The sequence below is a fragment of the Sylvia atricapilla genome, chromosome 2, assembly GCF_009819655.1.
Source record: "Sylvia atricapilla isolate bSylAtr1 chromosome 2, bSylAtr1.pri, whole genome shotgun sequence".
Classification (NCBI taxonomy): Eukaryota; Metazoa; Chordata; class Aves; order Passeriformes; family Sylviidae; genus Sylvia; species Sylvia atricapilla.
This window is the reverse complement of record NC_089141.1, coordinates 90,027,343-90,044,741: the sequence shown is the minus strand read 5'-3', so window position 1 is coordinate 90,044,741 and position 17,399 is coordinate 90,027,343. Positions and strand designations below refer to the sequence as shown.

The following is a 17,399-nucleotide window of genomic DNA, read 5'->3' as shown; positions in this document are numbered from 1 at the left end:
CCTTCACTTCAGACTGGAAAGTCAATTTTACATATGTAGCTGTAATGCACCACCTCTGCATAAGACACACAGCCTCCAGCACAGACAAAACACAGCACAATCCTATCTAACACGCAAAACTGCTAAAAAGGTTGTTTACATCTACAAACACAAGGCCAAAGCACAAGTTTTGAAAACTGTGCAAAATTATCTCAGAACACTGAAAAGCCAGAAATGGATAAAGAAAGCGTCAGACTAAAAGCACTGACAGGCAGGTGCATGAGCTGCTACTGAATATAGTGTCATTCCTAGTCCAGAAGTCCTCAAACTACAGGCAGCTACATGTTGGAGACAGCTACGTGTTGGAGCTGAGGTCACTTTATTGGCCTTTTTTACTGTTCCTCTCTCCCAAGTACTACAATTCCCCATCAACTTCTACACAGTTATGTCAGACTTCTTTGTTTTAATTCATGTTCAGTTTTCCACACCATCATTACTTCAGCATCAAAAGGAAACTGGGGAAACATGATAGTTAAGGTTCCAAAGCAAATGAAAGAAATGAATAATACAGCCAAATCCGCGAAATATTCAGATTTGATATGAGAAAAAGCATCCAGAACTCAGGCTGGCATCCTAGTTTTCCATGATCTTAATAATAAGTAATTATCTAAAGGGACTTTCAGGATATTGTTAGATGGCACAAACAAGCACAAAAGGAAGCATTTCCAATGTCCCTGACATAGAATGTTCTTTCAGGATTAAAGGGGTTAAATGCCCTAAACACAAATGCAGTTTCATGCAGAATTAAAGCAATTCAATAGCATGAGGTATTTAGGCTGCCAACTGTAAGTTCAGCACACCTTCAGCACACTGCAGATAGAGTAACTTATTTCTAAAACTACACTTTTGTCTCAAATAGTTATTCTCAGCACTTAAGATAATGTAGGTGCTTTGAAGCTCTCATCCCCTACATAATAGAAACAGGTATTTGTGCAGATCTTCCATTCAATCATGAAGAGAGAGAAACAACTGCAAATTCAAAGAAATATTGGAAAAGCATGACCATAAACGCTGGAGAAAGTGGTGAAAGTAGTGCAGCCAAAGAATGTTTTTTTCCCTTTTCCCAGGAGTAGCTGGCAAGACGATTGTTCAAATACAGCCCTTATTCACTTAACCCTGACCCTTTTCTGCACTTTAGGCTTATCTTTGACTAAGCAAGCACTGAACATGGTACAAAAATCACATTATTAGAAGACATATTCTTCCAGATATGAATAGGCTTTTATTACTAGAACATTTTTTATGGAGGTACTCATGCCAGAAGTCCACACAGAAGAGTTAATATTAAAACTAATCCAAGGTTATCTGGAGGCAAAAAAACCCAACAAATCTAAACCAAACAAACCCACATACACAAGCTTTAAAGTTACATATAAGCAATATTATGTTATATAGTGTTAAGTATGTTCTTCAAAAACAAGAATTTCATAGAAAAATATTTAGATGGTTGGCATCAGAAAACTTACACCAGTGATATCTCAACAAGTATATTAAACAAGTCATCAAAAGAAGTTACAGTAGCAAAAACCACTTCCACTCGAATGCAGCAATCTGTCCTTCCTCTGAGATGTAGCAGCATCCTACACATTCTTTGCTTAGTATTTAGACATGGAGTCTCCTTGGTTTAGATGTTTACTATTTGCTATCTTTCATCATAACAATGTTGATTTCATTGCAACAAAGATGCCACCAAAAAATAACCACAAATGGTATATAAGCTCTCGTTCATTAAAACTGGGATCTATTCTAAATGAAACAAAATAACCTGAAGGAATTCTAATAGTTAAGTTTTGGTTCCATGCTCACCAGCTGGCAATCCCAATTTTAAATAATTAAATAAATAATTTAAATACTAACCTTCCAAATAGTTATTTTTGACATATTGATATAGCACATTTACAGAAAGGCTTGAAAGGCTTCTGTTCTGTTTTTATTGCTTATTCTCTTTATTTAAAGCTAACTGAGTATTTTTATTTTTCAACCACAAAACTAACTCAGTATTATGGAGTTGTATGATGGAGTATATTTGATGAGAAGTCAAACATACTAAATTCTTATTGCAGTGCTCAAGAATATCCCTGCTCCTACTCCAGCTGAAGCAGCTGAAGGCAGACTTTTTTTTTTTTTAATGGTTTCATTCACAAATTCAGTACATTAACAATCATCCAGCAAACCTATCAAATTAAGAAAATTATACACTTGCATCAACATGCATTTTTTGTAACAAAAAGTATCCATTAAATTATCCATATTTTAGGGCAGATGGGATTTTTGTACTCCTTTCCAGCCCACTATCCATAAAGTGAGTTAACAGTCTAAGCCATGTATACTATGGGAGGTCAGTTCAAAGGAGAGATACTGAATAATATTAATACTGTACCATCTTTTGAAGATTCTGTAGATTTTGCAACAGCAATCATCTTTGTAGATGGAGTTTGATCATGACAAACTTGATGCAAGAAGTTTATGGATTTTCCTATTAAAAGGACCTGAACAAAAAGGGATTTTTAAAAAAGTGCTTTGCTTATAAGAAAAAAAACCAACATACCAAACAAAGAAGCCATCCACAACCACCAGGACAAGGTATTTTGTCATCTTTCTGTGCTCTTAGTTTCACAATCCCAATCATCGCAATTGAGAATAGCAATGCTAATATGAAAAGGTTTTAAGCAAAAACTTATTTTCCCCCTACTTGAGATCTCCTCAAAGTTTAACAATTAGAGGAAGGAAAGGAGAAACAGCCTTATAGCCTTTCTCATCAAACAAGTCTAAAATTCCTGAGATTATTATTTTTTGTTAAATTTGGCCTCTATTTTCTCAAAAGAAATTTAAGCAGCAGCACAGGGCAAACAAATCACCAGAAGATTAACTTTTAGATTTGTACCTTTTTTGATTGCTCCATTGTAATAAAAGATGGGATCATCGATTTCCTCAAAGTGTATTTGTCATGCCACAACCGATCAGTTTTAACTGTAGGATCTGAAGCTACAAAAAACTGAGGATTGAAATAAAAATTAAAAGCAAAAAATTAATGTAAGCTCTAACCTATAGTTCCACGTAATACTCCTCTTATTTTAACAGACGCAGAGGAAAAAAAACCACAAGGAAACCAAAAGCTCCCCAAAATTTTGCAGCTGATACAGTGATCAAATGCTATAGTCTCTCAATTCTATCCAAGAGAAATTCTCGTTTGTAAAAATCTAAAGCATTTTATTAATTTTGTTGAAGTGAAATTTGGATGGATTACATCTTCATCCTGTCCAACAATACACCCATTTTCTGGACATGAACTTTCTTCACTGCCTCCAAATACCACTTTCCCCAGGAATGACTAATTGTCTTTGTTCAAAACTGCCTATCAGATGAAAATTACAGCTTTCAGTACAACACATCCAACAATAATTTTCAGTATTAAGAACACTCCAGTGTTCTCAAGAACATGTGCATTCCAGTGCACATGCAGAGGTTAGAGCTAACAAACTACATAAAATCCAAAAAAGACAAAACATTGTATCTGGGGAGTATCTGGGAAAAAAGGAGTCTATTTTACACTTCTAAAAAGAGATTCATAGACATTTTACACAATTCTGACCTTAAAGATCAGCTGTCACTCACTTAAATTTTGACCAAAATAAGGACATTCCAAGACAGCATATTTGACTCTTGAGTAAAATTACTCCAATTTGTATCAGAAGAACTCAACTAATTTTAAAAAAATTATTCTTTGGCTTGTTGGAACAAAAAAAGGTTTTTTTAAAAAATCTAATGAGTTTAAAAAGATTGTACTGGTTAGAGACAGGAAAGTGTTGAGAGAATTTAGAAAAGCATAAAAAATATTTCAAAGAATGAAAAGGACAATTACTGGAACTTGTGAACAGAAGTCACAAGAAATAACTTAGAGTTTCTATTCTGGAACCATAAACCTCTTCTACCACATTTGACAGACTGAACTTATTTATCAAGGATAACAGTACACAGTCAGAGAAAAATATTCTGAGCTTCATTCCAAATACAAGGCTTGCATTCTGAACAAAGAACTCTGTATACATCACTGTTGTTACAGTAAGCAAGAAAAGATACAGAGGAATTGTTTTGCCTTCAGAAACAAGTACCTACTGTCAATACACCATTCTGACTCTACTAACCACACCCAAAGTATGATTTGTTGAAGACAACACATCGCAACCTGCACATATCAAACTCATGAAGAATTCATGAAGAGAGTGATATTTCAGGTTGTTTTTGTATGTATTGCTTACTCATGTTATACATTTTCATCATACTCTACTTTTCAAATTCTCCTCTAAGCTTCCCACAGATTATCACACCACAAAGCAAAGAGATGAAATATTGACTGTAGCACATACATTACCTCATGGTATGTATCCTCCAGCTCTCCATCATAAATCCAGCGATAAAGGAAGTTCAGTACAGGATGGGATACTAGGCCAAGAATGTGCTGAACCAGAGATCGCATGTAGGGATCTCCTGTTTTAGTATAGGCATGAACTGCTGAGGCTAGTTCACCACCTTTTCTCCCTGTAAGAAGAAAGGGGGAGGAATAGAAACATTTGAAAGAAAACCATATGTACAGGATTTAAATTTAGCAGCCATTGTTTTTAGCTACCCATGTGTCATCAATTTGAAAACGTAGCAAAAGTAGATTTTTTTTTTTTTATTGCTATCAGGGAATTCCTAGGTTTTAAGGCATGAATTAATAATCTCACTAAAGAATTAAGCAGAGTTCTCTACTCTATGATAGCTTAGAGGAATGCAAAATTCAAGGCATCACACACAGAGGTTGATGTTATGCTTCCAGAGAAGCAATAAAAGAGGCTTAGAATGTTTTCCTTCTCTCCTGTACTTGACACACTCAGATATTCTGTGTGCATACACGCACACAAACACAGCTTTCCTGTTTCTTGGTTACAGTTGCCTCCATAGTTCCATTAGGTAATATCTCCTGCCTTCTTTCAATTGAAAAATAAGAGACTGTCAAAAAAACTCAGTTAATAAATATTGAATATTTGATTTTGCTGCCATCCTACACAGCTTACCATTTCCTTGCAGCAGAGGTCATGGAACTGAAAATTTTCATGAATCTCTTAAAAGTAAAGACCATTTTAAAAACAATTGCTATGAATTCCAATAACCAAGGTAAAGCAAGTATTGTAGGCTTTTTTTTTTTTTTTGCTAAGATGCTCTTTATAAAGGGCTACAATCTCACAAATCTGAAGTACCATCAGGGAGAAGCATCAGTTACTGGTCAGTTTAGTCAGCTACTGGCCAAAGTTTTGGTAAACTCCAACACAACTCCCCCCAGCATCTTCTTGTGGATTGCCAATAAAATCATGATATTTGCAGGTTTGCAAAGTTTTGTTGCTTCACATGTATCTGAAGACAAGTTGCTAATGACACCTCTATGTCATCATATATAGAGAAACTGCATAATACTCATACATAGTGAAGAAGCTAAGCCAACCATTTCATAACGTATTAGTAGGGCTTTTTCAGTGTACCATTCTCTGAAAGACAACTGAGTAACTGAAAATAATATGCAAAGTGCATGCTTATAACTGAATTCTTTGACCATATTCTAGTTTTAAAAAAGTAAGAAGTCAATGTATTGACACAGCACTATAATTTGTCATGTTTTTAAAAGAGAATCTGAACTACCTAATTGAAATTTTCTAAAAAAAAAAAAAAAGTCCAAACAAACACTAATATTATTGATACCCACCTCTAACTACTCAAAAGTTATACAGCATCCCCAGAAATATTAAATAAATGTTAAACAGACCTTGACAGTGATCAACAAGTGCTGCAAGGGTCTTCAACCTTATTTTGGGGTCATATGTCCAGACTAGAAGACGGCGAAGTGTTAAACTGCTCTCAAGTCCCAAATTCACGCCCTGATCATCTTCCAGTTGTAACTGATCAAGTCAGAAACAGAAAGACATGTCAAAGAACAAAACTGAAGCAGAACTCAGGTTTCACAGTCTGTTCTGAAGTCAGATTTTTACTAATGCGCTTGAAATATACCCAGTGTTATGTATTCTCTCATCAAACCACTGGGCCAAAACCTCAGAGTCAATTTTTAGCGGAAACAGAGACCTGAGCACAGGTGAAAAAACAGAAACAAACGTAAGTGCAATAAGGCAGACAAAGCACAAAGACCAAGAAAGTAAAAAGACAGCAAGGTAATAGTCATGAAAAGAAAGAAGAGCAAAGGAAAAGAAAGAAGAGATCCTGAAAGACAACAAGAGATACTCAAAAAGAGTAAAGGAAAGGAAAGGCAGGCCATAGGATGTAAACTTTGTATTACTGCACAAGCAGCTTACTGCAGTTCAATATGGGACAAATTCTGTTCCATGTCTTCCTCCAGAAGCCATCAGAACTTATATAAGCCTTATAGTGAGAATAAGTAATAGCTACATTAAAAGAAAAACACCAAACTTTAAAAGCTACAATAAAAAAAAAACTATTATAACGTGACTACCATGACTCTTCTAACACCATGGAAAATAAATGTCAAACATTTGCATCCAAGCTGCAAATGCAAATCTTAAACAAGTACGGATGGAATAAGCAGGACAAGAACACAACTTAAGAATACAGAAGCAAGCTCCTAGAACTGTACAAGGAGATAATCTCTTAGAAAAGATGCTGTTTCTGGTATATGACAACCAACCCACTCTGTGCTTTCCCATCTAGCACATTTTTTTTTAGCCAAATGCAACATACTAGTTAATTTTAAGACTAGTGTCATCCACATTAAGTTCAGTCTTAGAGCCAGTTAAATTCATTTGCTTCCGAATGCTCCTGGGTCCATGTCTGGGATTTTTCTTTGGTGTTTTTGGAAATCAGCAATGATAAGAGAGATACATGAGCCACCCTTTGACTTTAGGGAAGACATGGTACATCTTCATCATGGAACTGCATTTTTAAATGGGCTGACAATGTGAAAACAACCTGCAAGAAAAAGACCAGAGACGCTTATGGAATAGTAGACAGTATGCTCAGGATTACTCATTCAAGGACAGAAACATGCTCAGGGGAAGCTCTGAAGACATAATAAAAAGTTATAAAGAGAGTATAGAACCCTTTGACAAGATTCTTGTTGTTGTATGCCTGTACTGCTCTCTAGAAATGCAGTTAACAATTCCTAAGCTGTATGACCTCCTGCATCTAAGAATGCCACATACACTCAATTTCAAGTCAATTTTTTACATGTTTCCAAGAAGATAAAAGGTACAGATTGTTTGTCCATTCTGCAGTGTGACCTTCAAGCCCTTCCACCTTTCAAGTCACAGAAGAATCTCTCCTCCATTGCTGGATCTCCTTTTCTTTGATGTCTTTGGGAAGAAATGTTGCCAGAAGCTTCTGAAAATCTAAACGTAACATGACTCTGGGAACCCCTTCAGTTAGGTGCTGAGGGACCTAGATTCCCCAAAAACTCCAGACTGTTGCTGCAGCAAAGCATTGCTGACACTGTACTGACTGTTCCCTATGAAAATGCATTTAATCAGCATGCTCAATGCACTCACGAACTCTAACACTGAAGATAAATCTGGCAAGGACTGTGAAGAGCAACAATAAGAATAGCAGTAGAAGTCAGACTGGGAAAAATGTGTATCCAGCTACTGAATGATGCTAGACGAGGGGTGACAGGAAAAATGGAAAATGCTAAGGTATTTAATGCCTTTTTTGCCTTGGTATTTCAGTAAGATTTGGTGCTGGGGACACAAGATGTCAAGATAAGAAGAGAAGTCTGGAACAAGGAAGACTGAGCTGAGAACGATCAGGCAGCGGTATACCAAACAAATGGAACATGCTGAAGTCTATGGGACCTGATGGGATGCACCAACAAGTGTTGAGGGAAGGAGCTGGCCAATGTCACTGCAAGGCCACTCTCCATTATTTTTGCAACACAGCAATCTGAGGAGGTTTGTGACGACCCTGAGAAAGCAAATGTCACTCCTCTCTCCAAGAAGGAGAAGCCATAAAACTACACCTCAGTGAAACTCAATTTATTCCTTGGGATGGCAACTAATCCTGGAAAACCATTTCCAAGCTTACGAAGAACAAAAAGCTTTCTCAAGAAAAAAAGCTCAGGGAAAGGAGAAGGAAATAGGGACATTTGTGGTGATGGAGCATGTCTTTCCAAGCAAGTGTTAAGTGCCCTGAGGCCCTAGTTGCCAGAAGCAGCTGGACATCTGCATTCTGATGGAAAGTAGTGAATGAATTCCCTACTTTGCTTTGCTTGCACGCACAGCTTTTGCTTTCCATTCTAAACTGTCACTAACTTGATTGACTTGTCTTTTTGTCTTCCTTCTATTTTCTCCCCGTTCCTCAAGAGACAGGAGAGCAAAATGCTTGGTGGGTGCCTGGCTGCTGCCCAGGGTCAACCCACCACAAAGGCAAATGCAGTTTGAAAATAAGTAACCCTAGAACTTTTGTTTTCTCCTTACAGGCTTTCCCTCCCACCCTACTCATCTCTTTTGAAAGGTTTGGTGGAGTAGGGAAGGTAGACAAAACTGCATTTCAAAGTAGATGAGTATTTTAATGGTCAAGAAGTTTTAGAAGTTAGAATAAATCAAAGCTCCAGCAAACCAAGAGAGAAAACACATTTTGGACAGAGCAAGAAGTAATTATAAAGGGAATAACTGGATAATAGACAGGAAAAACAAGCAAAAAGTATATATAACAGGCATTCTAAAAGTCAAGAACGTTCAGGAACTACAAGTGAGTTAAAAGGAACAGATGCTTTGAAAACATTAACAAATGCCTATGATGAACTATAAAGAGTTTATTGAAGATCCAATTTTAAAAGGCAGTGTAATTTAGCTTTAGGTCAATTCTCAGGATAAATTTTTCACCTTTACAAGTAATGAACCCCTTGAAAACCCCTTAAAAAAGGCAAGCAGAAGAATAATATTAATTTTTATTTTAGAGACAGCATCTGGATGCACATACCTACAAACATTTGTGGGAAAACTGCAAGATTATCAGCACTGAATTGGTCTATATGTTACACAAAAATAGTAAAATGCTGAAACATCTGCAGAACAGACATCTTTACTCTCAGAATACAAAGGGACAAGAAAAAAATGTACAAACTGCCCCACAAAGAAAAAAAGTTGAAATTGTTATTACTAGCTGCTGAATCATGCACTGCTGGAAACACAGATTGCTTTTTTCTCCTCAAGGATGTGTGACACTGTTTGGGATTCGAATGATAAAGATATTATGCAAGATGAAACTGACAAAAAGGATACAAAACAGGGACAGAGACTTAGAAATACACATTGTATTCCTTGCTTATGCAACACATCAAGTACCAGTGAGTTCTTAAGAGAAAAATATTCAAGGGCACATACATTTAAGAAGTAAGAACTGTAAGTTAGAACAGAGAATTACGTTCGCTGTCAACAGAAACTGCTATACATCCTTTACATTCTAACAGAATAGGTAGGTATTACCTTTTTAGGAGATATTTAGATAACATAGAACAAAATAGTAAAGTTGAATACATACCACTTAACTTACCTGAGAATGTAAAACAGAGAGAAGTCGGTAGTATTCTTTAAGTTCCTGATGTAAGGCTGCACAAAAACTCTAAGGGAAAGAGAAAAAAATAAAGGAGAAAAAAAAAAAAAAAAAAAAAGAGAGAGACGTAATCAGGAGAAATCCTTCTGATTTAATTCTATCACCACACTTCCAACATAGTCAGAAATTTCCTGAAGGGAATCTTTTTACAAGTTTCAGCATAAAAGCCAACTCAGAGAGAAATGTAAGTTCAAGCGCTTCCCTAAGAGCTGCATATGCCTTTTCCAAGAATTCATACACATTATCAAGTGATCTTGTTTTTCACTTCCTTAATTCTATCAACAGATTAAACTATGACAAGTGTAACTCTTCAAGTAGATAGATCATTTCAGTAATGACATTAATAATTAGCACAGGGACGTACAAATTACAACATGACCCAGTTGAAGATTTTTTTAAAAAAAAAAAAAAAATCATGCAAGCTACAGTATGCAGTGAAGCAATAGAATTTAAATTTCAGGAAGGCCTGTAACAGAACACAGAAGTTAGGCAACTATCATTACATTTTCAGTACAGACTACATGACATGAACAAGAAAACACAACGCTCAAAAAAATGCTCCCTGTAAGCGGTGCCAGATCAAGTATTCTAAATTTTTGACCTTTTATCAATTCACAGTTATATATGATTCTTCACTTGACATGGAAGAAATGAATAACACAAAGTCTGTCTTCAGAAATCTGTAAAATGTGCAGAAGTTAATTCAGGCCGGAACTAAAGCAAAAACTCTTCTATATAAAACAATTCTAAGCACAGCTACATTGGGTTGTTTAAAAAATCAAGAAAAATTTTAAAAACAATTCCTGAAATAATACTTGTTTAGTGATATTTTCCACAGTTCAGAGTTTAGGGGAGATCTTGCTTTACTTTTGCAATGGTCTTAACCTAACATACAAACAAGAAAAATGCATGCAACACATTTTTCAAAACAGAACTAAAAATACAGCTCAATAATTTGGGACTAAGCAAAAAAGACTTTAAAACCCCCCCAAAAAGGCCAAAAGCTTTTCATTTATTTAGTTTCTTGAAAGAATACTCTACGCACACACACAGATCCTTCAGAATTTTGTAACCAACTCTCAGCTAATGAATTTGATATGCATTTTGATCCATTTTTTTTAATGAGAAAATTTCTCAGGCTTTTCCCTTAAAGACCTTTTAAAATTAAAGTCAAAAGAATTTGGAAAAAATAAGGAAAACTTTGTAGAAAGAATCCATAACCTTGAAATGTTTATTCACTAGAGTATGTAAAAGGCAGACATAATATCTAGAAGCATAAGGAGAAAATAAATCTTCTTTCCTGCTAAGCAGCTAAGAAGCCTAGGAAAAAAAAAAAGTCATTAATCTTGCCATTGTATCCTTTTAAAGGAAAGGAGGTTCCTTTCTTCAACTCAACGTTGTAAATTGAAAAGAAATTTGACATTTATTTTATTCCAGAGGATACTGAAGGGCAAAAAGGAATTCTTTTATGTGTAACTCCACTCTTCATTTCTTCTCACTTGCTTCTCCAGTAAATTTTTGAACCTATTAAAGTGGCACTTGCCAAGATAGAGGGCAGAGCAGAACCTCTAAGAAAACAATCAAAGGTATTGTTCTGCTCAAAAAGAAAGAACAGTTATCACTAACATTAATAATTTAGTAGTCAAAAGGATTTAGAATTTAACTGGTCACAAATTTTTCAGAGAAGCTTTACAAATTAAAATTTACATACAGTACCAATTCTTGTGTCACAAACCAGAGACTTTTGCTTCCCAAACTGTTATGGAAAACTGGACATTATCCTAGAATTCTGATTTGGTCTGCTGCAAAAGAGAATTGAGGAAGAAAACAGAATGCTTGTTCAAGTGAAAAAAATTAAAATGCCCACTAGCTCAACTGGATCTAAATAGGCAAAATGCCAAAGTACAAGCTAAATTATAATTAACTGCCGATTATTCTTCTTATTTTCTGAGGACAAAGTAAAACTTAGATATTAATCAGCAAGGTCTAATATATTGGTATATCTCTACTTCTAATGTTAATACCTGACATTTTGTGTGGTAAAACCAGTCACCAGAATCATAATAAAAGAGGTGACAGAATCTTATTCTACATCTGGTTTAAACAGGGGTTTACACAATCATTCTTTCAGAACATTAAGCAAAAGATATTTTATAACAATATACACTGTTGTGCTAAATTCCTTAATGCACAGTGTGCAGCACCTGAAATTCTCAGCTATAAAAGCTATGAAGAGCATGAAGGCATACTCTCTGTGCCCAGACACTGACAGCAAAAGTAGAATATAAGTTTTTATTTGTACGCTTATGTCCTAGAAAGGCACACAAGTGCTTGCCTCAAGCAAAATTAGCAGCATTAAAGCTATGCAGATTCAGGTAACTTAACTGCACAGCTTTCTGCACAGGATGTGAAACCTGCATATGGAAGCCACGATACTGTACATTTAAATTCCCTGAAGATATAAAGTTCTCCCCTTTCTGTAAACTTGAAGATTAAAGCCAGAGACAGCAAAAATAAGCACAATTCTAGATAAAGAATAAAACTTCACTCAGATATAAGGGGGAGAATCCAAAGAAAATGCATACATAGTAGCACTACCATATAAAACATGGAAATCAGCATTGGACCAGAAGAAAAATAATTATTTATACGTAACTAGAAGGGTTACTTAGAGTAAGAGACAGAATGGAACAGAATAAAACATTAGAAAAGTAGGAAGCACTACAGTGTCTCTACTGACCTCTTAAGAAAAATTAGATTGAAGGGAGAAGCACTTCAATTTCTTGGCAGATTAGGTAGGATGTTATGGCTAGAGGCAAGGATAACATTTCTGTCGACTCAGAAGGGATAATATCCAGTTTTACAGAGGGAGCAAGTGAGAGGAAACAGGAATGTCTTAGCAGTAAATGTGGTTTTGGGTATTACAGCAGCAGTGAAGTTACTGTAGACTATAAATCATGATGATGAAACCTATAAAAACAGAAATTAATATTCTTTTGATGCTGTATTCAGAAGAAAGGGCAGAAGATAATGGACTACTTACATTTTATGTATGCTAGTGCAGTACTAACATGTGAACATCAACAATAGCTGACAAGAATGTCTCCTGCACAGGTTACTAACAACTGAACTGGTGATCAATTACCTCAGGGATGACATCATCCCATTTAAGAAATGTTTATGTTTATGAACATGCATGAATAAATTTTAAATATTGATTTTTATAAAAAAGAGCTTAAGAACAGGAATTTATGAGTGTTTCCAGCTACAAATTGCAATGGCAAATTCTTAAGATCAGCAAGAGCAAATGCCCTTTCCTTGCCTGCTGACTATCACCCATATCGAATGCAGCATCCACAAAAGGAGTAAATCAAATGATGAATTATTCAAGCTCCAGAGTTCATGCATCATTCTAGCACTGCATTTACTCAGTAGTTCCTTAGCCAAACAAGACCAAATATTGTAGTTAGAGTGCTTTTTCTAGCTGACCCACCTGTCCCACAAGTCCAAATGCACGATCCAAACTCCTCTGGTCTGTATATTTTCTTATTTTGTTATGTAGCCACCCCAACTCTGCAAGTCTACTTGTAGTATCTCGGAGAGATTTAGACAAGCTTACCTATAAAGTTAACAGAAATGAGTTTGCAATTAAGTCAAATATGCCACAGCAATACTTGTTTCTTCACAAAGGTCCCTCTTTTGGAAAGGACCAAAAAAGCCAGTTTGAGAAACAATTCATTTTACATTCTACAGTTCAGATACTGCAGAAAAGCAGACAACTATGTAATTAGCATTATATTTATACACACATACTTTAAAAAGGCAGCAACAACAAACTACTGGCAAGAGACCTTCTCTTTCGGAAATCTTAATGTAACATTATTCATACACTCCTTTTACCTTAGGTAATTATGGCAATAACAAAATGGTCTGCAGAAAAAGGAAGAAGTCTGCATTTTCATGTTGTAATATCAGACTTTATCTTATACTGACAATCAGCAAGACTGAGTATATGAGAGCTGTAGCAGAGATGTTAATGACTGAAACTAATGAAAAAGCTTTTACAAAATAACCAGTTACTGCTACATGTGAAAGAAACCTTTAATAGAAAATAAATGAACCAATGCCTGCCTAGGCATGAGAAACACAAACTTGTGAAACCCAACTTCCAAGGTTAAGTACAGCTTTTATAAGTTATTGTCTTGGTTTATGTAACCAAAAAATGTTTATTCTATTCCATCTGTTGAAAGCAGTTGGGGAGGTGTTTTCTTTGTCTCTTGTAACTCCAGGGGGGAGAGGGGCAGCTGCCTTCTGATAATGGGCCAGCTGTTAAAACCAGGTGGGGCAGTGTTCCTTATCTCTTTCCACTCTCAGGGGATATCTTCTGGTAATGGGCCATTAAGGCTCACCAATCACATGACATATTACATCATCTCAGTATTCCTTATCTCCTCCAAGAGGATATCTTCTGGTAATGGGTCATCAAGGTTCACCAATGACAAGACACATCCTCCCATTGGGAGATGCTCCACTCAGTGGGAGGAGCCAAACCGTTCCTACCCAGATAAAAACTGAGACATGGGGACCAGATTCTGGTTTTCCACTGGATTCCCGGAAGGAAGACTGGAGCCATCAGTGAGGGTCTTACTGGACCCTTTTCTACAGGACCATCTCTACTCCAACAGAACTACATCTGCACTCCAGGAGGGCTTCCTTTGGACTGCTTCCAACACCCTGACCAACAGGGTGCCAGGTTGTATTTCTGACTTTGTCAGGATTTCTAGGATTTTCTGTTTGTTTTGTTTGCTTGTTTTTTGTACTACTGCATTTGTATTCTTAGTATTTCTAGTAAAGAACTGTTATTCCTATTCCCAAATCTTTGCCTGAAAAGCACTTAATTGCAAAATTATAATAATTTGGAAGGGGGGTTTTACATTCTTCATTCCAAGGGAAACTCCAGCTTTACCTGGCAGATACCTGTCTTGCCAAACCAAGACAGTTTCATACGTCCTTCTGAACTCTTCTACTCTGTTTCTTGTTTTCTTCTAGAATCTCACTCACATTGCAAGCCTGCCTTAGTCCCAACATCCTATTTAGCTACCACTACAATCTTCATCTGAATCAGCACATTTCTTCCTCTAAATTACCAATAGATAAGAGACTTCCTACTTGAGATTTTCTTCTTCCATTTTTCACCATATTACTCAAAAACACTATCATCAAGTCTTCAAAATTTCATTGAATAAAAATCCCCAAACAATATGACTGATCATACAGACCACTAGGCAGAGACTGACTTTTGCCCACAGCAGCTGGGACCGTCTCACCTCAACAGACAATCTTAGCTCTGACAGCCAGCTTCAACAGTTGAAACCAAAACAAGGAACTGTTCTAAGTTAAGTTGCCAAAGAACTAGAAATCAATTTCCTTCATTAAACATTTTAGTTAACAGTACAGGCATTCTCCAAGATAACAATTAGTGTCAGAGTGTGTTATCCACACCAGTCTGAGTTTCACCCAGGCTGCAGCATTTGGTTGTAAGACCAGAGTTCTGTCCCTGGCCCTCTTGTTTACCCACAGAGGTACAGCTCTAACTTCTTGAACAACTTCTGTAGGGTAAATTCCAGCCCAAACAAGCATAATTGGACACAGAAACCCTGCCCACAGCTAAAACCAAAGAGATGACAAAAAAGCTATTTAGAATTCTGCAAGTACAGAGTACTTGGCAAACACTGAGCACAACACACATCCGCTGGAATTAAATAAGGAACAAGCAAAGTTGGCTTGGTGTTATTACATTTGTATGTCTTCAATCAAATCAGAAGCTGCTATCTTACTCAGTGCTGAATGTCACCACCAGATCTAATATTTACAATAAGATTCAGAAACATTCAGCAAGAATAGCACCTTAGAGAGTGTGTTTCTTTCTGGAAAAAAAAGAACCCAACAACCCAGACTGTGTACAATGAGAGTGTTAGCTGAGGGAGAACTATGTGCCTTGACTACTATTTTGCTTAATGTTCAGTCAATACAGCTAGAGGAGGTATGGTCTTGGCCTTCCTTGTTTGTCAGAAGAAGTTGCAGCTGCAGCTCTGGTGAGTCAGATAATCTCATCTTCACTGGTTCTGGTAGCTCAGACCAAGTACAAGTAAGGAAGAATGAGGGTTAATGACTTCACAAAAATAACTGAAGACAAAGTTCTCAGGAAAGATTACTCAGCCGGCTTGCGGTCAGTACTTAAACTCATTGAATTACAAGTTCTAAGTAAAACAGCTTCTGACCTTAAACCAGCCTATTGGATATGAAAGCTACACAGAAAACCAATGAAACCCATTGTCAATTTTGTAATCACTGACTAAATTTTCTTCACATTACTCTAGATAAATATATTATGCTACCCTTCTTTTGCCATGTATCAACTCATATATGGAATATAATTTACTCAGTGAAGCTGCTGACAAATTACAAACTTTGCATCACCAACAGGCAGATATTGATTAAGAATCTTTCAATTAATAAGATTTAACTTATTTAACAAGAGTCAAGTTTTTCCATTTATCCCTCCATTAAGCAGCTGTAATGTCATTGTAAAGTAATGTTGAACAACTATACATTTCACTTTTTGCTACTATTATAAAGGAAAAAAGGAAATTAGCTCAGGTATCAAGATTAAGACCTGTCTACCATGCTCTTGGCGTATGAAATGCCCCAAAAGTAATTTCCCTGCCATTTAAGGACTATGTAATATTGGCATAGTAGAAAGTTTTTAATATAAGAAAAAATTGAAAGCATTATCTTTCCATCTGAACAAGAACATGAAAAACAATTAGCAGAAACTGAACTCTGAAGCTGTACTGTCTAAATACTGAATGTGAAGACGCTAAAGCAACTAGGGCCATTTTTTGTTCTTGGCTCAGCTGACTCAATCACACTCTTGGGGTTTTTTTAAATTACAGATAGGCTTAACATCTCACCACCTTAAAGAAAAGTCTCCCGTTCTTTTGTCCCCCATTTGATGTCTTCATTCAAATTCGCATCAGGCCTTTCTTAAGTTCTACCACCAGTCCTTTCTTTCCTAAGTAATCTGCATCGAATCACTTATAATTGTAATCAGGCCCGTAACATCAAGTGGCTGGCATCCATTCTATCCATCCATTTTCAAGCTGTTAAATTTAATTCAATAATAATGCAGTTAAATGCCTTTATCTGCTTATATTAGTTCTTACACACTGAAAAGGAGAAATGTCGACAGAAGTCCTCAAAGCCAGAAATTAAGAGTCCTTCTACTGGATTAGGAGCTGGGAGGCTATTCACGTCTTGTGAAATGCTACATTTACTTTCTGGCATCTAATCTACCCAATCGATTTTGAACTACTACTGTTGAAACCACTCTGCTGTATTAACAAAACAACCCCCAACAACAAAACAATCAAAACCAGCACAAAACAAAACATTTGGCAGAGGGACTATAGACTTGTAAAAATATTTTAACTTTTTTACATGTTTCTCACAGCTATTTTTCCCCTATATACTTCTCTGCTCACACATTAAATACAAGTCACCATACAGTACCTTTCCCTCTACTTTATAGCAATTTTCAGAATTGCACATTTTGATGTTTTTGCCATCTATTCCCTGGAAGACATATAAAACATCTCTTACAAGATTTGCTTCCGTTATTTCAACAGAACCTAGAAAAGAAAAAAACAAAAACAAAACAAGTATTTAGATTTGTTGAGACAATTAGTTTT

The 17,399-nt window shown here is 36.1% G+C and overlaps 1 protein-coding gene across 1 annotated transcript in view; it reads right to left on the bottom strand.

Annotated features, from left to right (window-relative positions):
- The window catches only part of TUBGCP3 (tubulin gamma complex component 3), a 49,637-nt gene that overhangs the window by 9,757 nt on the left and 22,481 nt on the right, over window positions 1-17,399 (bottom strand). Inside the window, exons 7-13 of the mRNA XM_066313809.1 lie at window positions 17,221-17,339; window positions 13,142-13,267; window positions 9,589-9,657; window positions 5,840-5,972; window positions 4,412-4,578; window positions 2,924-3,034; window positions 2,420-2,528 (exon numbers count right to left, since the gene is read on the bottom strand). Coding sequence (XP_066169906.1) covers window positions 2,420-2,528; window positions 2,924-3,034; window positions 4,412-4,578; window positions 5,840-5,972; window positions 9,589-9,657; window positions 13,142-13,267; window positions 17,221-17,339 — 834 coding nt within the window. The remainder of the gene's footprint in view (window positions 1-2,419; window positions 2,529-2,923; window positions 3,035-4,411; window positions 4,579-5,839; window positions 5,973-9,588; window positions 9,658-13,141; window positions 13,268-17,220; window positions 17,340-17,399) is intronic.